This window comes from Ovis aries, chromosome 19, assembly GCF_016772045.2.
Source record: "Ovis aries strain OAR_USU_Benz2616 breed Rambouillet chromosome 19, ARS-UI_Ramb_v3.0, whole genome shotgun sequence".
NCBI classification, from domain to species: Eukaryota; Metazoa; Chordata; class Mammalia; order Artiodactyla; family Bovidae; genus Ovis; species Ovis aries.
The window spans coordinates 21,579,949-21,603,647 of NC_056072.1; the positions used below are offsets into that span (position 1 = coordinate 21,579,949).

Below are 23,699 nucleotides of genomic sequence, written 5' to 3' on the forward strand. Positions count from 1 at the left end.
CCTGACGATGAGAGTGGTCAGGAAGCCCCTGAGACACAGATCCAGATGCCTTCAGGGGCAGAGGTTGGTTATCAACACTGTGATTCAGCCTTGCAGGTTAGAGAAGGCTGACAATTCAGGTAATTCCTCCCTTCCCTAAAGGACTTCCTGGTGGCTCAGATGGTAAAGCGTCTGCCTACAATGCCGGAGACCTGGACATGACTGAGCGACTTCACTTTTTTCCTTTCCCTGACCTAAGGGAGAAGGAAACGGCAACCCACTCCAGTATTCTTGCCTGGAGAATTCCACGGACAGAGGTGCCTGATGGGCTACGGTCCATGGGATCACAAAGAATCGAACATGACTGAGTGACTAATACTTATACTTCCCTGACCTAAAATAGCACTATCAGCTCTTATAGCCCCTAATATTATCACGAGAGTACAGCCAATGCCAGTTAACAAAAGGGACCCAAGGGATCACCGTATGCATATTAAACCATCATGTCCCACTATGTTCAAAGTTTCTTACATAACCACTCCCTGCACCTCTCAGCTTTTGGTCTCCAGGACTATGATAATCCACATGCTTCTTCATGTATTGGACTCGAAGGCTGTTGTTTTGGTGAGAGGGGGCAGTATTTTTTTTTTCCCTCCACAAGCACAGATCACAGCAGTTCTATAGGGTTGTTATGCCATCAAAAGATGGCTTTTCACAGGGAAGAAATGTCTAATAACCTTCAGGTTACTGGACTAGCTGAAAATGCCACTGAAATGCTGATGAGGAGCACCTGAAGGTCTCAGTTTATTTCATGTTCTCTTCTTATATATCCTGATAAATGGTAGCCAAGGATATGAGCCTGAATGAGGTGATCCTTCGACAAGAGGATTTGTCACAGGAGTTAAAAATAGCCCAAAGAAACAAATTCATTTAAATGATAGACCCAAACTATCTATTAGCATGGACTCTCAGTTAGAAACATTAAAATAAAATAAAAATAGCTGGGTGATTCCCGTGGGCTTCTGTGTTACCACCTTCCCTAACGACCTTTCCTCTGGCACCACTGATGCCATAGATACAGACTGGCTTTTTGTAGGTCCAGGCTCTCCCATGACAGTGACAAAGTGCCCGGTGCTCCATGCGGGGGTGAGATGGAGGGCAGATCTCAACCTGCCCCAACACGGGAACAGATAAAAAGGACATGTGCTCAGGGAGGCTAACGTTTCAAAACACACTGCAGACACCAGGCTGGGTTGCAAGTCCAATTCTTTAAAGTAAAACTTTGGACTCAGAGAATCTTCGGAACCCCTAAGACAGGAGTGAGGGTTTTTTGTTCTTTTTTTTTACTTTATTTTTAATTTTCTTGTACATTCAAGAAATCAACTCAGGAGTAGTCCATCAGCTTCTAAAATATTCAACAAGCTGGCTTGTAAACCCAGTGGCTTAAGCATCTTGAAGCAACTGCTTTCACCCCATAAAACTATTTTGGTATCAGAGGGAGTGAGCATGTCAAAGGTGCTTCTACATCAGTCATCTGTTTGTATAGGATGCAAAGAAACTCATCAGATGCCAGGAGGCACAATACTGGCCAGTTTAACTTTCCTTATGTTAACCCAGCATCAATGAACCTCCCTTCTGCTAAATCAATCACGAAACAGAAAAAGGTGTTCCCTGATACTATTAACATACAATTTTTTTTTGGTCCTCGATAGTTTTAGTGGTACTATTCTTCAACTGGCCCTTTTCCTCAATGGGGGGAGGGGAAATGAGAGACCACAGAGGGAATGGAGTTTCCACTGTTTCTCTGTCTTCATCTTTCAGAATCAGGTTGTTCTCGGAGTCTATTTGAATTTGCTTCTTAGTTTTGGGTGTGAGTTCCCATTCCATGTGACCTGTGAGTGGAAAAACTGATATCCTCTCCCAAGACCTTATTTGGAAGGGAAAAACCGAAGTTCTGCGTTTTACTCAGAACTTGCAATGTGGATCATTCATTGAGTTTAAAACAACTGTCTTCAGGATTTAGTTTCACAGCAGTGACCTCGTCACGTGCACAGGCAACACACAACAGAGTTTCCAAATGCTACTGTTTTTCTGCTTTCAATTCCTACTTGCCTTCAGCTCTAACACAAGGTCCATCCTCTTCTTTCCCAGAGGGTTGATGTCATTGAGGATCAGGGCTGTGATGATGTCGATGCCATTGGACTCATGGGTGGCTATGCAGTTCTGAGAAAAGAGGCACACGCAGACATTGGCACAAGGCTGGTCATACATCAGACGTCAAAGGCCAACAGGCTGAACTGCTATTTCAACACAAGGCTTGCCACTCCCAGTCATGTCTCTAGGGGAGGGCAGCAAGTTTTCCGTGAGAAAGTGGTAAAAATAAAAGACAGATGAAAATCTCTAGTTTCAGAATTAACAGTAAACAGTAGGAAAGTCCCCATGCGCTGTAACTGATAAATTGGCCGCATCTAATCCAAACAGCGCAGTGGGCTTTTGTTCTTAAGGGAAAATATGGTGTGTGACTGATTCTGGGTTCTGAGCACCGGTTTCCCCTTGAAAGGTGTGTTCCATTCTCTCTACATCACTTGGTTTTCATATCGCACACTTTTGCTTCAGGCTTGAGCTTGGAAAGCAAGTTTTAATTCACGTAATATCAGAATTAATCACCTTCCCCCAGGTAAGATCCCCATTTGCAGCAGAATTCATACCAGTATGGTCCTTTGCACAGACCTCAGTTTGGCAGAAAAGCCAACTTGAGGTTATAAGGAAATTCACTTAGATGTCAGATAAAACCTCTCCCCCCAAGCCTGTTATAATTTTTTGTTTGTTTGTTTCTTTTCACTTTAACTCAGACTATACCATCTGTCTCATCAGGAAACCTGGAAAGGAAGGTGGATCTAACCAAATGCCAGCCTCAAAGTCATGGACAACTATGATCAGATTCTCAATATACAGCGAGTGGTCCCTCTCGTAAGCCAGGCTTCTCTTCTGAGCCAAGGTTCTGGCATTGGTTCCCAAGTAACATGGCATGTCATACCTGCCCTGGCCACTGCGTTTATCATGGGCTATTTTAAGCACTGGCCTATCCCCTCCAACTAGGACACAGCTAGAATTTGAGTTAAACACCATACTCATTCTAGCGTCAGTGCAAAACCTCACAGAACCTATATGATGTCACGGATAAGCAATGACTCTACTGGGTTCCACTCCAAAAATATACATCTTGAGAGGCACCAGTGGGTCCTGGGCTTCCCTGGTGGCTCAGTGGTAAAGAATCTACCTGCCAATGCAGGAGACAGGGGTTCAATCCCTGATCCAGGAAGATCCCACATGCTGCAGCGCAACTGGGCCCATGTGCCACAACTGCTGAGCCTGCGCTCTAGAGCCTGGGAGTTGCAACTACTAAGCCTGCACACCTAGGGCCTGTGCTCCGCACCAAGGGAGGCCACCGCCATGACAAGCCTGCCCACTGCACCTGGAGCGCAGCCTGCCTCGCAGCACCCAGAGAAAGCCCTTGCAGCAGTGAAGACCCAGCACAACCAAAGGTAAATAAGGAAACAAATTATTTTTAAAAAACGCTAACAGATCTTTCTCGTCTCTGAACGTCAATCGTATGTTTTCCTCATATTATTTTCAAATGGTCTCATGTCCAGGAAGGCTCTTCTTTCTAGTTAAAACCTCCTTCTGTGAGGTGGTTCCTTTATGTGTCTTCGCTAATATCTGAAATAGAGCCCAGTCTTCTGGTCTTACTCATTTACCTCCAACTTTACCATGTATTCCCAGCAAAGTTAAGAGCTGGGCCATTCAAACCAAATCAAGTTGTGCCTAGACCAGGATTCCCGCTGATGCCTGGGATCAGGTCACATCCTGAAACATAATAAAGTCCAGTGGCTCCTTCCTCGCTGCTGGACAGAGGCCTCTGGTTCTCCTGACTCCCAAGGTCTACAGCCAGACGCTATATGACTTCTCAACTAGTCCATGTCATCAAGGCTTCAAAATGGTACACCTTTTTTTCTTTTCCCCCACCTCCTCAAAGAAAAATGGGATTACCTGATTCTCATGGCAAGGTCCTTGACAGTATTCGGTCAAACTTTCCAGGGTTTGGTTGATGAGGGCCACATTCTTTTCGTTAATATAGAGTCCCAGAAGACCAAGACCCCCGGTGGTGCTTCCACAAATACAGTCCAGAAACTGCAGTGTCTCGCACACCAAATTGTAGTTGGTCTTGTTGTTTTGGCAACGAAGGAAGTTCTGCAATTGGGGAGTCCCCAGGTTTGGGGAGCAGAGGCAAAGAGAGAGGGAAACGGTCACTCAGCCTGCCATTTGGATCATGTGCAGTCGCTTGGTGCACAGGATTGCGTTGGTTAGAACAGAAGAGTCAGCCCCCACGATGGGCAGCCATGGATGCAGCCCTGGCAACAGCTACGAACGCTTGGCTTTTGTATGGGATGCAGTGGAGCAGAGCTGCTCTTTGACAACCCGCTTCAGCCTCCAAGACCCTTGTTTCTCATTTCTCTCTTTCCCGCTCCAGCCCACCTCCCTGCCCACCACATGTTAAGTTCAGAGTCTTCTGACATTTCCAAGGACAGTGGTTTTATTGAAAAGATGATGGTGTGGTCTGGATGCTGGATGCAGAGTGTAGTCCTGAGGGTAAATCATCACAGCATAAAGTGTCACAGGAGGGCTTACGCCCACGGCCATGGTGGGGATCTGGATTACCTCGCTGGGTCACTTCCATTATTAAAGGAAGGAACAAAAGTGAATAAATGTGTGTATGCTTGTGTGCATGTGCCCGAGTATGTATCCTCAAGGTAAACTTACAATGTTAAAAGACTTAAGAGCAGATACTTTCTCAATGAAGTAAACCAAGGCAATTTCAACCACCTCATAATACACTGTCTATTTTCATAGAGAGTTTTTTTTTTTTTTTTTTTTTTGGTCATAGACTCCAGTAATCTCTTCTTAAAAAGAGGCAAAGATTAACTACAAATACTTGTGGGCATAGTTACAAAAGTTACATATGTTTGCTGTAGAAAATCAGAAAATTATCTTTTGGGATTATCTTTCTAAAAAGATGATTAAAAGATAAAGTGAATGTAACTTTTGATCTGGTAATTCCACCTCTATTATTGTTCGCAAAGTACATATTGGATGTTCGCAACAGCACTGTTTGAGACAGAGAAGAACTGGAAGCAGGCTAAAGGCTCATCAGCTGGGACACAAACAAATGATAGTTCATCAACATTCTTTAATATTGCAAGTTGCAAACACAGAAGCAGGTCCATATGTTTCAATATGGAAAGATCTCTAGGATATACTGTTGAGTTAAGGAAACAAAAAGGGCAAATAGCAGATTAATAGGGATCCAAAGCTCCCATCTTAATATACAGGAAAAGGCCAGGAAGGATTCAGTTCAGAACAATGTGGGAAAGCGAAGAGGGACCTTTTTTTTTTTTAAACCAAACAATTATTTTCATTAAAGCCTTCATAGAAAGAATATATTCATTGTATAATTCATTCATTATGTACAAAGAATATATTCACTGTACAAAGAATATATTCCTTGTATAATTAAAACATTTATAAATGCACAGATTAAAAGCTGGTAATCAAGTTTAATGCTTGACTTGTCAACAAACTAACCACCCGTCACTGTCACCCCCAACCCCAAGTTAAGCTCAGTCCCTTATGCTGAAGCCTTTCTGACGAGTCTAAAAATTGAGTCATCATTCAGGTCCAGGTGGGGTGGGGGAAGGACAGATGTTTGAGAACCACGTGCACTTCATGTGGCTACATTTCTAAGGACCACAGGTAGCCAGAGGAGGGTTCCACAGCCATTTCTTGCTCCAGTCCCTCAAAGAAGATTCTACCTGTTAACAGCCTGGCTGAACCCCATGCCATGCAACGGTGGGGTGGAGGAATATTCAGGGAGAGGACAGGGGAGGACCAGACTGTCCTAGGCTCAAACGCACAGCATGGCTCTCGAGGTCCAATTTCCTCCCCAACTCCTGCATCATCATTCCTGCCATGCCCCACCTCTGCTCAGGGACATCCTCTCTCCGCCACGCTCTTCTCTGTCTGGCAGCAACAAACTTCTTTCTGCTCTTCAAGCACCCTTCATTCTCTCATCTCTGGGGCTTCAGCCACACCGTTCCCTCTGTCTGTCACTCTCTCCCTGTCTCCACTCTGATTAACTTCTCTTCCTTCAGGATGGGGTGTCAAGTTACTTCTTTCAGAAAGCCCTCCATCCTGACTCCAAAGAGATCTGAGCATCAGCGCTGGCAACAGACAACTGGCACAGGGACTGTCTCGGGCCAGGGGCTTCACAAACACTGCCTGAATATCCGAATTAAGTTGAATGAATGGGAGAAAGAGGGCTTGGGGAGTCATCAAGGCTGACATGCTTCAGACTCCCCAGGAAGGACAGTGAGCAGCCCTTTCTTGAAAGCCTCTCCCATTTCTCATGATCTTTATAGCATGCCCACCCAGAATTTCTCCCTCCTAATTCACATCCACTTTCTCTACAAAAACAGAGGTTTTTTGCTGTGCCACTTACTCAAGGCCCATGGGAACACCTTTCATGCTTAAGGAATACAATTTACCCTTAGCACATACCACTCACCCCACCTTGCCTAGGCTAGAAAAGTCCTATTATTTTTGTGGTCTTCCTTGGAGTGCCAGGGACCAAGTCAGGATGGGAAGATGAAGGAAATCAAAGAATTTAAGTCTGGGCTTAAACAGACCTCAATGGACAGAAATCAGGATCTGCATTCCTTAACCCAGATCAAAGGCAAAGCCAGCCTCTCAGGGGAAGGTTCAAAAGCAATGGAAAAATGGTTCAAAAACAGTCCTTCCCATCAAGGTTCTTGCTACAGTGAACAAAGCTTGCTTAAGGTAGCAACTGCCCGTTTGGCAAAGTCAAGTTTGGTGGCTTTATCTCTACTGAACACTTATCAACAGGAGAGTTAAGGTTATAAACATGACAAGAAACTCTGGGTAACTTCAAAAGGCCAGAATCCCTCCCTCTCTGGGCTTATCTGCACTTCCTTCTACCAGGGAGCTGGTCCCTCGTTCCTTGTGAAAATGTCTTCTCCCTCAGATCCAAGAGGAAACCCTGACCCAGAGATTCACCATCGGATCCAGAAAACTGCCAAGAAGATGGCATTCAGAGCTGCCGAATCCCGCTTAAAACTACCATTTTGAGAGCCAGACTCCTACAAGCATCTTCTTGTCAGAGCGATTTTATTAACTAGCTCAGGCTGTCTGACTTAGTGGGAGTCTGTAAAGATGAGTGCAACCTTCATCCTTCTAAACCCTTGGTCCAGACTGCTGGTTTGCCAGCTGGCCCTGCAAAACCCTGGGGGACCCCAGGGATGCCCCATGTCTCAGGGCTCTTATAGATGAGAAAGCAAAGTTCGAGCACTCTGTAGTTTCAATTATGAACAAAGCAGCCTTGCTTTCATATGCTTTACTTTGTACCTTCTGAGCTGTTCAAACAAAGAATTCTGCAGCCTTAAACAGTTTAAAATTACTGGTGTTATGGTACCCTCAAAGGTTAAATTGCTAAGTTTTTTTTTTTTTTTTAATATATTATACTGTACACTCCTTCTTCCCACAATACCACTGTTTCTGGCAGACCAGTATATTGGAGAATGGGAGTTTTGGAAGGACTCATGAAAAGGTGCTTCTGCTCATGGGGGTCTTGGAGAATTTATTCAGAGTTTTGCTAAGAGCTAAAGACAGCTGAGCGTCGAAGAATTGATGCTCTTGAACTGTGGTGCTGGAGAAGACTCTTGAGAGTCCCTTGGACAGCAAGGAGATCAAACCAGTCAATGCTAAAGGAAATCAACTCTGAATATTCACTGGAAGGACTGATGCTGAGGCTGAAGCTCCAAAACTTTGGCTGCCTGATGCAAAGAACCGACTCAATGGAAAAGAGCCGAATGCTGGGAATGATTAAGGGCAGAAGGAAAAGGGGGCGACAGAAGATGAGATGGTTGGATGGCATCATTGACTCAATGGATATGAGTTTGAGCAAACTCTGGGAGATGGTGGAGGACAGGGAAGCCTGGCATGCTGCAGGCTCAGTCATGTCGGCCACGACTGAACAATGATATGGTACAGAACAACAACTGTGAGGACTTTCCCACCAGAAAGGGTGAACTCATACAATGAGGACCTCCCTCTGCTTCCCCAGTGAAGATGGGAGCTCCAGGGGGTGGAGGGGAGGAAGAACAGATCCATGAAACCAGAGCTACACTCGGGAAACAAGCACCCCGGGACCGCCCCTCCAACGTTCATGGACGGGACTCTACTCAAGGGGGGTTTAGTGTTTGGTTAGTTCAGAACTCAGCAGACATCAGCTTCTCTGAGAAGCTTTCCTGGACCTGGCTCACTGTGTTTGTTCTCCTGCTCTGAATACACAAAACCCCTAAGGTGGCACAACAACAGCCCTTGGCATGCTGTGTGGTCGTCTCCCTCTCACCAGGGGCTCCTGCTTTGTGGGGGTAGGGGATCTCCATCGCCCTGGCTCAGGGCACAGAGCAGGTCCTCGCCGAGGTGAGGAAATCAACACACATGCAAAGTCTTAATCTACTTTTCCTTCGGAGCCTGAGGTTGGTGGAGACCAGTGACTCTAGTACAGGCTAACAGTACAGGGCAATAGCCACAAAGTTCAGCCTAGAAATCACCCCGGCAGCAGGGCGGGGCCCCCATCCACAAACACGCCACAGTCGAGCTGAAGGCTTTGTTTTCCTACTGGTGGGACAGCCGGGTTTCCCACGGTGTCGCTCACACTCCCTTGGCCTGTCTCCTCCATGATGGATGGTGTAGATACGGAAGGTGGAACGAATACAGTCTGCCTTCAAACAGAGAAATGCCAGCCAAGGAGACAGTCACCAGACCCTGACCTTTGGGTCATGAGAGCTCTGTCCGCCCACTGAGCTCAGCTTGCAGGCGTCAGGCCAGTGCGTCGAGGGTTGACGTGTTCCATGTCCAAAGTAGGAATGTCTGAGCAACAAGCAAGAAAAAGAAGACTGACAGCCAAGATCTCACACTCAGCTGTGGACAGGGATGAAGCTGGGAATGTCAGTGGAGGAGATGAGCGGGTGTCAAAGTCGAGAACGAGCCTGAAGTCACTGCCTGGCTGACAGAAACCCCTTCGTTTTGAAGTACGGGCCAGACTTGGCTGGCTGATGACCTTGGATCTGAATGCTTTTTCAAAGCCCAGGCTCTTCAGACTCATTGGATCGAAAAATCAGTACAGATGGTATTAATACTGCAAACTTCATCCAGTACCATCTCACTTTTCTTACTGTTTAACAATTAAATTCATTACTCAGCTTACCTAGGTAGAGAGTCTGCAGCAGGTTTTAAGGACAAGCCATTTCTAGCTGTGGCACCAAATGGTCTGTCCACAGCCAACATGTGAAAAGTCATCAAACCACCTGGAGGGTCAAGTCAACAATGCAACATTTCAAGGCTGCACCTTCCCCTTGCTGTGTTTGGACTACAATTATTACTTTTATTTTTTTGATGTGGACCATTTTGTTACTGAATTTGTTACACTACTGCTTCTGTTTTATGTTTGGTTTTCTGGCCAGGAGGCATGTGGGATCTTAACTTCCTGACCAGGGATCAAATATGTGCCCCCTGCAATGAAGTGAAGTCTTAACCACTGGACCACCACTGAAGTGCCTAGAATTATTTTCTTTTCAAACCATCATGATTCAAATAAAACTACCACTGCTAATCTATTTACTTTAGGAGGAAACATTCTATCTTAGAGGAGCTCAGGCACACTCTTTTGGTTCAGCTTCATCCCTTTTAGGCAGAGAGGAGTATTTTCCCTAACAGTCAGCAGCAGAACTAGGTAATGGCCAAGGAGCCAGGCTCCAGCACACTTCTGGGGAGCGACGGCTTCTACAGATCTGTGTCCACTCAGAACAAAGAGTGTATCTCTGGAACCCATCCTTGGCCCTTCCTGAAAAGCCTGTGCTGTTGCAGAAACTCTGCAAGGAAGAAAACAGCCTCTATCTTAATGTGGTGGTGGACAGCACAAACTCTACCCACCAGACTGCCTGGGCTCAAATGTGAGCTCTGCATACCCTAAATGAGTCCTGTGCACCTCAATTTCTTCATCTATAATACAAGTGTAATAATACAGGAGACACTTAGCATCCAGAATCATCTACATGCCCAATAAGCCTTGGCCACAACAACAAAAAGTGAACAAAGCATTCCTGGAATCATCCATTCAACAAATATTTGTGAACATTTATGGGAGTCCCTGGGACAGCAAGGAGATCAAACCAGTCACCCCTAAAGAAAATCAACCCTGAATATTCACTGGAAGGACTGATGCTGAAGCTCCAAAACTTGGCCACCTAAGGCAAACAGCTGACTCATTGGAAAATACCCTGATGCTGGGAAAGATTGAGGGCAAGAGGAGAAGGAGGTGACAGAGGATGAGATAGTTGGATGGCATCACAGATTCGATGGACATGAGCTTGAGCAAGCTCCAGGAGGTAGTGGAGGACAGGGATGCCTGGGGCGCTGCAGTCCATGGGGTCGCAAAGAGTCGGAGACAACTCAGCAACTGAACAACAAATGTAAAATATCAGAAGACCACTTCATTCATTCAACCGAAACATACTGATTAGAACTTTCCATGTACCAGATTCTGTAAGTCTAGTATATTTAATCACGCAAGCCACCGCCAAGTCAAGATTCACCTGTGTACCTAAACATCAGAAAGTGGCAGGCTACCGGACAGACACAGGAGTGCGCGCACACACACATCACAAATATATATGTGGAGCAGGGGCGACAACACAGATGAGCGTGAGATTTTACCCCTGAGGAGACGGTGGGGAAGATGAGACAGAGAAACGCTTCGGAGGTCAAGAACAGTCTGGGCCCTCAGTTGGAGGAGGCTGGCTGAAGGGAGAGGAGCCCACCAGTCACAGAGAAGTTGGGTGGAGCTGTGAGGAGCTTGGACGCCCCGCCCCCACCTCACGTCCGCCCCGCCCCCGCCCCGCCCTCACCTGGAGATCCCGGTTGTGGTTTTCGCACAGCAGCTGCAGAAAGCGGAGGATGGGCTGCATAATGGTGATGACCGCGCTCATTTCCAGGTCGTCCTTGCTCTTGTCCGCCGCGGCCTGGGCGCCCTCTCCGGACTGGTAGTGGTCGTCGGGGTCAGCCTCCCTCCTGAAGGTGGTGAAGGCTTTGCGGGTGGCGGCAGAGGCCTCCAGGAGCTGATCCCGCACCTCTTCCGTAATCTGTGTCGCAGGCTCTTTGGCTAGAACGCAAACGTGAGATGATCAATGCTGCCGAATCCTCGGGAACGCTATTCACCATGCCAGAGACGATGTTCAGAGAGACCTAAGTTCTGCGATCACTAGAGAGCGCCTCAAGGTTGGCAAAACGCTCCAAGATGCCACCATCTTCTCTCAGCCCTTAGAATTAAAACTGAGTCGGGCTCTGCCAGCTCACTCGTGGCTCTAAGGCGTCACCTGGGCTTGCTCTCATTTAGAGGAAAAGTAGTAGAGATTGTGCCAGCTTCACACACCTATGACTCTGGGCCTCAGCTTCCTCATCTGTAAAATGGGGAGAACATCACTGAAGTCCTTCTCTGAGAGGGTTCCCAAGAGGGTCAACATAAGCTAAGCAAATGGTAATTACTGTTACTGTATGACAATTGATGGAACCCTTTACAGAGCCCCGGGGCACCGTCATCAAGCACTTGATGTGTATTAATCACCTCGCTGAATTCTCACACTAACCGTGTAAGGTAACCAGGCACCAGAGTTAGGGGCTTTAGACTCTGTTGCCAGACTGCCTGGGTTCAGATTCTGACTTGTATACTAACTAGTTCCATGTTCTTAACAAGTTAATTACCATTCTGATGCCTCAGTTTCCTGGTCTGTAAAATGGATGTAAAATAATTTATTTTACAGTGTTGACTTGAGTTCTAAAGGAAGCAACACATGTAAAGGACTTTGGACAGTGCTTGGTTCGTAGGAAGTACTCAGTAAATGTAAGCCTTCCTTCTTTTTCTTCTGTTTATCCCCATGCTACACCAGTGGTTACCAACTAGGGGTGATTTTGACCCCATTTCCACCCAGAGGATGACAGGAAATATCTGGAGAGATTTCAAGTTGGAGATGGGCTACTGGTACCTACAGGCCTCCCAGGTGGTGCTAGTGGTAAGAACCCACCTGCCAAAGCAGGAGACATAAGAGATGCCGGTTCGATCTTTGGGTCAGGAAGATCCCCTGGAGGAGGGCATGGCAACCCACTCCAGGATTCTTGCCTGGAGAATCTCATGGACAGAGGTGCCTGGCGAGCTATAATCCATGGAGTCACAAAAGAGTTGGACATGATGGAAGCGACTTAGCATACACGCAGTGGCATCTACTGGGCTGAGGCCATATATGCTGGTACCCAGCCCGCAACGCACAGGACAGCCCTGACAGCAATGGATTGTCCAGATGTGCCACGTGCTGTGGCCGAGAAACTCAGCTCTAAACTTAAATAAGGCTCAGATCTGCTCAAGGCCATCTGACTCTAGCATTTCTGAGTCTACCCACTCCCCAGTACTACTTCTCTCCAAGGAAGGTAATGGATAAAAAGCTTCATGAACTTTCGAATATTTTAGAGAATAAGGGAGGATCAGACAATGCCTTAGGAGAAGGCAATGGCACCCCACTCCAGTACTCTTGCCTGGAAAATTGCATGGACGGAGAAGCCTGGTGGGCTGCAGTCCATGGGGTCGCTAGGAGTCGGACGCGACTGAGCGACTTCACTTTCACTTTTTCACTTTCATGCATTGGAGAAGGAAATGGCAACCCACTCCAGTGTTCTTGCCTGGAGAATCCTAGGGACGGGGGAGCCTGATGGGTTGCCGTCTCTGGGGTCGCAGAGAGTCGGACACGACTGAAGCGACTTAGCAGCAGCAGCAGTAGACAATGCCTTTTGTTTTAAAGTGTGTATCTTCCTCAACTTTCTTGGACATTAAACGAAAATTACAGGAAGAGATTATCAGTGGATTTCCTGCCAATAAAACCCTGAGTTTGACCAAGAAAGTATTAGTTTATTAAACATTAGGAGTTTCCCAAGCAGCAGGAATGCAGTTCAGGTTACATGCTGTTGCTGTTGTTTAGTCACTAAGTCACGTCCGACTCTTTGCAGCCCCATGGACTGTAGCCTGCCAGGCTCTTCTGTCCATGGGATTTCCCAGGCAAGAATACTGGAGTGGGTTGCCATGCCCTCCTCCAGGGGATCTTCCCGACACAGGGATCAAAACTGAGTCTCCTGCATTGCAGGCAGATTCTTTTACCACTGAGCCACTCTTCCAGCTTACATAGGAAGAGTTTTATCACAATCAGACTGGTTTTATTCTTTTGAGAGCCCCAGTTAGAATCCATCTGGAAGTCTAGAAGTCCTGTAAAAATTAAAGCAAAACCAGCGGTCCTCCCATGTTCACAATCCAGCTGAGCCCAGAGCAGCAAGCAGGGGAGTGTTCACCTTTTTTCCGTGACGGGGCATCCCTGTCCACCTCATCATCCTTCTTTTTATTTCCCAAGTCACTGGTGTTCACGGTCACTGTTGCCTTGATTTCCTGCTGGGCCACCTTCATTCGGTCATAGAAAACCTTGAAGAACTTCTCCGACTTCTTGTCTTCTGTCAACCGGCAGAAAAAGGAGTGCTGCCAGGGAAAAACCATGGTTTTTTCTCAACACTGTGACACACCAGTTACTGAATCCCACTCAGGACACCAAAACCTCACGAGGATCAGAGCCAGACACAAAACCTGAAAACCCATCTCAGTTTGGACCAAGGTTCAACACTGTTTCTTGCACCGTCATTCACTTGATTCGACAGCCTGAATTTGTCTACAAGGAGCTTTGAGAGCAAACTGTCACGTCTTGGCTGAAGAAGTCATACCGGCCTGGAAAGCCTGCTAGGGGGTGGTGGGCAGATTTTAGCTAACTAAGCACAACTCCCAACACACACAGATATCAACTCCAGTAACAATGAAAGCAGAATGTATTTTTGGTAATTGTTGTACGGCCAGTCGTGTTTAAGGACATCTATGAACCCTCCTCTTTGCAAACCCCTGTGAATATATACAGATAAGGAAGACATGCGACCCGCCCCTCTAGGGCTCCACACCAGATTATGATGACATGCCTGTAAGGAATGCTGAAATGTGTAAAAAGTGTTCCAGAAGCTACAAAGACAATTATATTATAGACGTTCAGAGCTGGCAAGGATGACATAGGTCTGGAGTGATCCCAAGATCTCCATAGAAAAGGTGGTTTTCAAATGAGGTCTTAAAGGGCAGGCAGAGATGAACAAGCTTACAGTTAACAGGTAGTTCGCCTCTTGGATACGCACTTGTTTTCTTGGACCCACTGCAAGCAATAGTATACATTGTTGATGTGAAAACACAATATGGTGTCTCAACTTCGTTTACGAGCATTCTCTTTTCACCCCTTTGCAAATACCACGCTGTTGTGGATTATTTACATAAAAATACAATACGGTCAATTTCCAGAGGAATAAAACAAAGCTCCAAACAATGTATTTGCTTCTCCGGGTTGGAGCTTTCTGCCAATTTCACTTCCTCCCCCATTTGGAGAGATGGCACTTCCCTACAGAAGGTAACCCTAAGCTTGCAATCCCAGAAAAAACCAAACTCTTACCAGCCTCACAAAGCCCCTCGACTCCTCCACTTCTCACCCCCGCACACCCTGAGCCTGACTGAGCAGCCCGCCGCCCCCCGCCCCGAAAGCCGCTGCGTGTCCATCTGCCGACACGCAGCTGCAGCCACTGTGGCCCCTCTTCCAGCCACCGGTCCGCATGCTACACTGACAGACGTCCGCGCCACTTGCCCACAGAGCTCTGCTCACTCCTGCCCTTTCCTCTCCCTTCCCTGTTCTTCACCTCAGGCTGTTTCTTGTGAACAACACAGGATACAGCGCTCCTACCTGTGCTCCCTGGTCTTACCATTTTCTCTTCAGCCACTCCCAAATGCCAGTTTCCAACTCCCTGCCTGCCTCCTGCCTGGCCTTATCATTCTGAGTGTCACCCTCTATCACTCCCACTCTTTGAGCCAAGCTCCAGGCTTTCACGTGCTCCACTGCCCCGCGCGCGCGTGTGTGTGTGTATGCGCCCCTGTGTGCTGAATCGCTTAGTCGTGTCTGACTCTTTGTGACCCCATGGACTGTAACCCACCAGGCTCCTCTGTCCATGGGGATTCTCCAGACAAGAATACTGGAATGGGTTGCCATGCCCTCCTCCAGGGAATCTTCCCAACCCAGGGATTGAACCCAGGTCTTCCACATTGCAGGTGGATTCTTTACCAACTGAGCCACCAGGGAAGCCCATGAATACTGGAGTGGATAGCCTATCCCTTCTCCAGGGGATCACTCCCACCCAGGAATCGAACTGGGGTCTTTCGCATTGCAGATGGATTCTAAACCAGCTGAGCTACCAGGGAAGCCCTTCACTGCCCTTTACTTTATTTTCTTTTAAGTTTCTCTTTTGCCCATCCATCCAACCAGTATTCCATCCATTCATCCATCCATCCATCCGCCACCCACTATTTACTGCACACCTGTCATGAGTTGGGCATTATGCCTGTTAGAGGAGAAACAACAATGAACAAAAGGGAGTATGTGCCCCATGAAACTTGGTAAGGAAAACATACGTTCACTCTGGAAAATTGCTTACTCATGAAAAAGCAAGTTCTACTTGTTCACTTCTTTGAGAGCCGATGTGTCTGCAGACAAACAAAAGGAGATGTGCGGGGGACTAAGACCTCAACCGACAGCCACCCAAACACAGGGATGACATTTTCCTCCCAGAGACATCACACAACATCTCAGCCACAGGGGTCACAGGGAGACTCTGCGGGAAGGTGGCTGCTTGGGGCAATGAAGTTCAGTTGCTGCCCCATTTGTCTTCCCATGGTATGAAGGCAACTTAAAAAACATCTGTGGGCAATCTGGTCATGCAGGAAAACAAATGAATCAGTGAATAGCCAAAGCCCCACCATCTGTCATCTGTAAGTATAACAGTGCATACCCAATACCTGCTACAAACACAGAGCTTCACATCCAGCCAGATGTCACTGGCTCAGGGTCAGTGCAAGGAGGCCTCTGGTGAAATGAGAGGAGGGCAAGGTACGGAGGATTACACGCTTCTGTATGTTTCTGCAATGGCCAGTGTATTTATTTTGTGTTATTTATAACAGTCCGCAGTCCCTTAAGGATTTGATGCTGCTTTGTAAACAAAATGTGGTCAGTGAAATGGTAAAGTGGACAGTGGAGTACGGTGACACGAGTAAGCACAGAAAAGTGATATTAAACAAGGATGGTGCTAGAAGATGCGAAAGGAGACCCAGCTGATTCCTGGCCACTGGACATCAAAAAACTGAAAAGACAGGCAAACCCCATCATGCCTCGCAGCAAGAACTGAGAGGAGAGAGGTCACACCAGTGCCTCAAAGGAAGGAAACATATCTTAACAGAGGGTTAGTAGAGCAGGCTTTCCAGCTGAACCTCCTGGGTTTGAGGCTGGGGTCCCTTACCCACCAGCTCTGGGACCCTGAGCAAGGTACCCAACCTCTCTGAACCCACACGGAAAGGCTGCTGAGGTGCACACCAAGCGCTTAGCACAGTGCCCACAGAATGAGTTGGTTCTGCACCACCGTTAACCAACTATCACAAGAAAAAGCCACAGCAAAGCCATCACCTGAGGGGCTCAGTGGTGAGAACAACCTCCAGAGTTAGAGAGAGCAGGCCTTGGCTCCATCACTCACGAGCCGGTGTCACCTTAGAAAGTGACGACATCTCTGAAACGCAAATCTTCTCACCTACCAAATGGGCATCATAACAGGGTGTGCCCTTCGTGAATGGTTATGAAGATCCAACGAGCTAATCACAGTGACACTCCCGATGGCTGACCTGACGAGGTGCTGGGAGCATGGGTGAATCTCCGTGCCTGTCACCTAACACCCCCCACCAGCCTGCTCTGATGAAGAAGCTGTTACTATTACTCCTTTTGGAAATCAGGAGACGTTCTTGGCTCTTTGAGAGAACGTGCCTCCTGTGGGGAGCACCCCTGAGATGCTGGCTCTGTGACAAACAGCATCTTCCCAGAACGCCGGGGCCCCAGGGGCGGCAGAGCAGCAAGGGGAGGACATCGGAGAACTTTCAGGTCTCTTGAGTGGGAAGCTCAGCGACATGCTGGAAGGAGAGGACCTTGTACAGGAGAAGTGAAAACCACGGCATGCAGAAGAGCTAAGACCTTCACCCCTCGCCTCCCTGGGGTAGGCTGTGTCTGGTGTGACCCAGAGGCGGTGAGCTCAGCTCCTGCACACCATTCACAGACCTGCTCCTTCCACCTCCTTCTGTCTCAAGGGCCTCACAGGGCCTGGGAGGGGAAGGGGGCGCCCTCCTCTGGACCATTTTTCCAGAAGCAGGTGGGACCTTGGACCAGAGCAGGCAGGGACTGGCTCCCACCCCCTCAGGCTCTTCATGGCTACCTGCCCACCGCCCTCCTCGAATGTGTTTCAATGAATTGCTCTCCCCTCCCCCACTGTTCCCCAAACCTAGAACCAAGAGTCACGGAGAGACTGTTTCACTTCTCCAAACCTCACTGCACTCCACCCAGCAGGGCTGAGGTAACCCTTAAATGGCACCCCACTCCAGTACTCTTGCCTGGAAAATCCCATGGACAGAGGAGCATGGTAGGCTCCAGTCCGTGGAGTCGCAAAGAGTTGGACACGACTGAGCGACTTCACTTCCAGATAAAACCAGTGTAGTGCATGAGTCGTCAGTAACAGCAAAACTGGCTGCCTCTGGGCAGCGGGGTGGGTGGTGAGTGAGAAGTGACCAAAAAGGAAACGAGAACTTTCCGGAGTGAAGACAATGTCTCGATTGGGATGGAGGCTGCACAGGTGAGGCAGATAGAAGAGTGGCCCCCAGCCCTGCAAAGATGTCCAGACTCTGATCTGTGGGTCTCATAAATGTGCCAGCTTACATGGCAAAGGGGAAGGAAGTCGTAGATGGAATTAAGGTTCTTAGTCAGTTGACCTTAAAACTGGGAGGCGATTCTGAATTAGTCAAAGGGCTTGTGTCATCACCAGGGTGCTTCAAAATAGAAGAGGAGGGGTACGACTCCTTTGGTGGTCCAGTGGTTAAAGACTCTGCACTTCCCAATGCAGCGGGCATGGGTTTGATCCCTGGTTGGAGAACTAAGATGCCATAAGCCACGTGGTGCAGCCAAAACAGAAAAAAAAAAGTAGAGGAGGAGGGTGGAGGGACGCAATATGAGAAGGACTCCACTCAGCGTGGCTGGTTTTGAAATTTGAAGACTGCGGGGGGCTTCTAGGAACTGGGAAAGGCAGGAAAACAAATTCCCTCCTCCCGGACCCCCTCCCCCTCTGAATCTGGATTTAGTCTGGTTAAGACTCATGTCGAACTTGTAAGATAAAATATCTGGCTGTCTAAAGCCACTATGATTTTAGTAATTTATTATTCTTAGTAATTTATTGCTGAAAGTAATTTTAGTAATTTGTAAGATTTAGTGATTTTAGCAATTTAGTAAGATTTTAGTAATTTGTTATTTTTAGTAATTTGTTAGAGCAGCCACACAAAACAAATATGACCAAATCTGATGGTATTTGTCAGATCTGATCAAACTCTACACTTAAAATCTATACATATGATTGTATGTAAGTCATATCACAATGAAAAGAGAGGCGGAAAAAGCAACTGCTTTGCTTCCAGAAGGCTAGAGAGCTTGGCCAAGGTGATCCACTCTTGGACCATTTTCCCCTTGGAAAATGGTCAAGGGGCCACCCTCAGAGGCTACCTTCCCCAGCAGAGGGATCTGAGTCTGACACCCTCACAGGCCATCTCTCTTCACCACCACCCTCCCCTCCCCGCTTATCTCCAAATCACATTAGATTCCAAAGCCTTTTTCACATAAGCTGTCTTATCAGCATCTTAGGAGATTGTCAAGATAGATACCATCATTCATAAATCCATCATTCATAATCACTTTAGAGGCAGGAGAGCTGGGGTCGGGAGAGGTCAGCTGACAGGTGGCAGAGCCTCGCTGGCTCCCTGCCCCTGTGCTCAAGGCTATCTCCACTACCTACCTTCTTAATGATCACACAGAACACCACCCCAGGGGTCGGCAGGAAACTCCACAAAAGCAAAGACTGGTTTGGGGGTAGACCCAGCACCAGTGCCAACATCACAGACAACGGGTACATGTTTGGAGGGGCTTGAGGGTTGGACCAGGTGAGAAAGTGACCACCTACATGGGAATTCTGGAGGACAGAGGAGGGGAGGGGATCTAGGTGTGGCCATTGTAAGCCAGGTTTAAAAACCACCACCACAAAAAAGAAGCCACAGATCAGAGACTGTTAAAGTTGGAAGCACCCTATGTCAGCCACTTCCAGATGCTTTTCCCACCAAGGAAACTCGCTCCTCCTCCCTCCCCTAACACTGGGGTAAGTACCAGGTATTAGAGAGATACAGGCACAACTGCTCAGCCTGAGATAGAGTAGGGAGGACCCCCTCTCACCACTGGAATTCTCCTTGCAGCTCCAGGGTTCCACAGAACACTGTTAGGAAACTACCCATTTAGTCTAGCCCTCCATCTTTTACAGAGGAGGAAACTGAGGCCCAGAGCGGAAAATGAACACAGAGAACCAGGCCTCCTGAGTTCAAGTCAGTCCCCTTGACCAGGATTGGGGTTGGGCGAATGAAACCTGACCTGAGTTTCATTCCCACTCTGGGATAAATGTCAAGTGGACACAGTTTGCCCTCCTCGGGCTGCCCGAGCTGCACGGGACTCAGTAATGAGCTCTTAAGCTGAAAATAATAAGGAAACCGCCCTTTCAGATCACTCTTGAAAATAGTAAGACATCTCTTAATGAGCCTGGCAGCTACCTACTATGCCTGGCCAAGTTCTTGTAAAGAAACAGAGTGTGATTTATGACAAGCCCTCCCAGTTTATGAAACCAGAAGCCACCCAAAGTTAGGGACCAGCAGAGGACTGGCAGCTCTGCTAGACAATAGGCCGGAAGTGTGCAGGAGAGGGTGGGGGCATGCCTTTCTTGAGATGCTGGAGGTCATGGCCCGGTCACATTGTGCAGGATGGGGTCTGGGGAGAAGACGGGAGACACGGGCCTTCCCCAGGTGCTGGACACACGCCAGGGAAGGTGAGTGACTGAGCACCTTACTGAAAAGTCATCTTCCCCAGAGTTCAGAGACTTGGGGTGGGGTGGGGGTAGGCGGGGGAGACAGTCTTCGTACCCTGGAACCCAGAGCCAGCCAGCCTGCATTTGGGGGACATGTGTATGTGCTCAGCTGTGTCTGACTCTTTGGGACCCCGTGGACTGTAGCCTGCCAGACTCCTCCAGGGAAGAATACTGGAGTGGGTTGCCATTTCCTCCTCCAGAGGATCTTCCCAACCCAAGGACTGAACCCATCTCCTGTATTGACAGGCAGATTCTTTACCACTGAGCCACCTGTGAAGTTCTCAGGGACACGGGAGGAGCCCTTTATGAGCATCTCAGATAAAGGAAGGGAAAGGTGGATGTGATTTAGGCCCGGCCTGGGGGAAGGTCGAGGGAGCAGTCCCCGTACTCCTGGGACAGCTTAAGACTCCTTCCCCAAAAGAAAGCATTTCACCCTGCAGTCATTCACCGTCCAGAAACTCTCCCACTGAGCTTTCCGAGGTTCCAGAGAACAAGCTTTTCTATCTGACTGCCTGGGCCATTTCCCTGAGTGACACAGCCCATGACTTTCACTCTGGGTGCTCATTTATCTGCTGCAGAATGAATTAAGTTCTCAGGCTAAGGGCAAAAATTTGAAAAATGTGACCTGCTGAACAGTGCTGAATCCCTGCACTTCCCAGGGATGCTGGAAATTCCTCCCTGGATTTCTCTCATCCATGTGCTTCCAGCACATGCGTACCTCAGTCTTGGCCCTGGGGTCTGTTTACCTTGTGGGGTTCTCCTCCAAGCCCCATGGTTGTCTGAGATTTCATCATTTCCTGGGGACCCTGATTTGTAAATTACAGTGAGTGGTAACTTAAGGCTTATGGTTTGCCTGGCACTGCCTAAGTGCTTCGGACACAGTATCTCATTTAACCCTTACAACTACCCCAGGAGGTAGGCGTTATCACTCTTCCCACTTTACAGATGAGGAAACTGAGGCTCAAAGAGGCTAAATAACTTGCCAAGTCCTACAGCTGGGAAGTGGTGGTGGTACCCAGGACTCAAAGCCCCATTGGTGTGATGCCTCAGCCCATGCTCTCAGCTCCCCTGCTTCATTCAGCACCTCTACCCTGAGCAGGAGTGTGTCAAACTCCAAACACCTTTTGGCTTTTTATAATCTATTTCCCCACCTACCACCCTAAGTCTCTCAGCTGCACAGACACAGACTCCTCTCACAGTAAAGAACAGCCGTGGTAGGAACACGTGTGAATGCCTGTGTTTCCTGCGAGGCCTGATGCACTTGTGAAGATGGGCTTCGAAACAAGCCCCTTCTGCTAGATGAAGCTTTGCCAGGGCTGGGCGTTATAGACTATTCACCTAACTGTTGTCATCACTCTAGGTCTTGAATCCCTTTCTTAGAAACCCTTGACAACAATCAAAACCCACAGATCATGCACCAGGAACTAGGTGATAAAACACATGTGCTTCAGGCAGAGGAGCCCAGAGAACTGCAAGTCTGGAAACCTAAATTTTAGCCAGTGCTCCCTGATAACCAGCCAGGTGAACTTGGGCAATTTGCTTACCTGCAATTGTGCCCTGGATTTCTTATCTGAAAAGCACGACTTACCACCGGCCTTGTGTGTGTCACGTGGCTGGGGTCCATCGAGGTTGCAGTTATGAAACATAACGTTAAACACAGTTCGATTACTATGGGAAACTATTCCAGTATGCGGCATAGAATCTATCAATACCACTTCCCAAGGAGAGAAGTTAGCAGGTAAGACAGGTGGACTGACTCATGTGCTGGGTGTTATGTGATGACCAAAGTCTAGTGTCCCCAAAACATCCAAAGATAAACAATCCCAGCTGGGACTGGTAGGTCAAGACGGCCTGCAGAATAACAGCAAAAACACACTGAAGAGCATTTCCCAATAACCATCACAATGAAGGAAGTGAAAAAATCAAAATCCAGCTGGAATCTCACTAGTTCTAGAAGCCACTCAGCTTCTGTTAGGCATAGAGATAAATGTTTTAGCTTCCACTTCCCCAAGTTTAGTACACCCAAATGCAGAATACAAACTTGGTGTCAAACACCGCCCCCTACCCCCCTAGAAAGGCCCAAGTCTTTCAACATGAACGGTGTTTCTAGTATTTTCAACTATGCTTGACACTTCAGGAAAAGTATGATGTTTGCAAAGAATCTAACAATGAGTGAAGTGGACATTAAGAATCAAACGTACCCCTGGTATAAATGACTACTCACTCTAAGGTGGATGTTTTTTAGCAAGGGGGTTGATGGGTTTAAACCAGTAAACATCTACAAGTTTCAGCTCACCAGCATCTCTGAGGATGCTGCCAGCGTTCATGAATGCAGGAATAATATAAACTTTAAAACAATAAAGAAGGAAGCGAAGAAGTGAACTAAGTATGGGTTGGAAAGACATCCACACTTCATTTTTCTGAAAAAAGTTGCTCCCTCATCCAAACTGTAGAGCCATCTCTTGATAACTCAGAGATAAACAGCATGTTTCAACTCCTCTGACCTGCCAAGGCTGGACAGAGGCCATCTTCTGCTCATGGCTGATGTTCAAGGTCTAAGAGAGGGGTTGGAGGACAGGGAGGGCCTCACTCAAATGTATCTGGCCACTGGGCTTCAGGGAAGGGCCTGGGCTCCAAAGCCAACACCAAAGCACTGGATCTTCATCATGTTTTCAAGGTGAATGGTTTTAGCAAGCAACAAAGTCCAACCTTTTTCCTTAAAAACCACTTTTCTTTTGAAACCTATGAGCTTAACATCTCTCCTTTCCTGTCCTCCAGGGCCCATGGAAAAAGCACTGGCCAGGAAAATCTGCCTGATCTGCTAAGCGGTCTGGTCCCTCATCCCCACCCCATGGTGACTGCACCTCACATATTCCTCCATGTCACCTCAACCAACAAACTGCACTTCCTAAACAAAATTTTGAAGATATTATCTTACCAAGCCCCTGCATGTGTAGGTAAACTGTCAGCAGTAATATCTCTAGCAACAGTGAAGAGTAAAATCTCAGAGATGCCAAGGAGGCAGGACAGCCCTCGTCCTAGAAGTCCCAGGGACAAGCAGTAAGAGGACTCCAGATTTTCTCTGTGTTCCATTCTCAAACCTGCTGACAGAAGCTGGAGGCTGGCTTCTTTTGTGGAGTGCGCTGGTACAGCTGTCTGTATCTTCCAGCAAAAGACAAGGGGGAGAAAAGAGCCTCCAGAGAAAAACCACAATGACAACAAACAACAGCGGGATAGGAGACAGATGCAACCCCAAGCTGCCTGAAGTGACAGGACACTGTGGCAGGGACCTCCTTGGGAATCTTCCAGAGCAAGGCAGTGTTTCGGTTACTCTTCAAGTCAATGTGTGGCTTATACAAAAGGAAGCCACTGAAGCAAACAAGAGTCTGGTGAGACCCCAGGAAGGACTCTTGTGAAAGCACTCAGAGACGTTCTAG

General features: G+C 47.8%; 1 protein-coding gene across 13 annotated transcripts in view; it reads right to left on the reverse strand.

The window, feature by feature from the left end:
* The window catches only part of ITPR1 (inositol 1,4,5-trisphosphate receptor type 1), a 348,286-nt gene that overhangs the window by 68,297 nt on the left and 256,290 nt on the right, over positions 1-23,699 (reverse strand). For all 13 annotated transcript variants that reach the window (XM_060402187.1, XM_027958140.3, XM_027958135.3 and 10 more), the window contains 4 exons: positions 13,507-13,687; positions 11,025-11,278; positions 4,030-4,230; positions 2,092-2,202 (listed from right to left, as the gene is read on the reverse strand). In XM_060402187.1, coding sequence (XP_060258170.1) covers positions 2,092-2,202; positions 4,030-4,230; positions 11,025-11,278; positions 13,507-13,687 — 747 coding nt within the window. The remainder of the gene's footprint in view (positions 1-2,091; positions 2,203-4,029; positions 4,231-11,024; positions 11,279-13,506; positions 13,688-23,699) is intronic.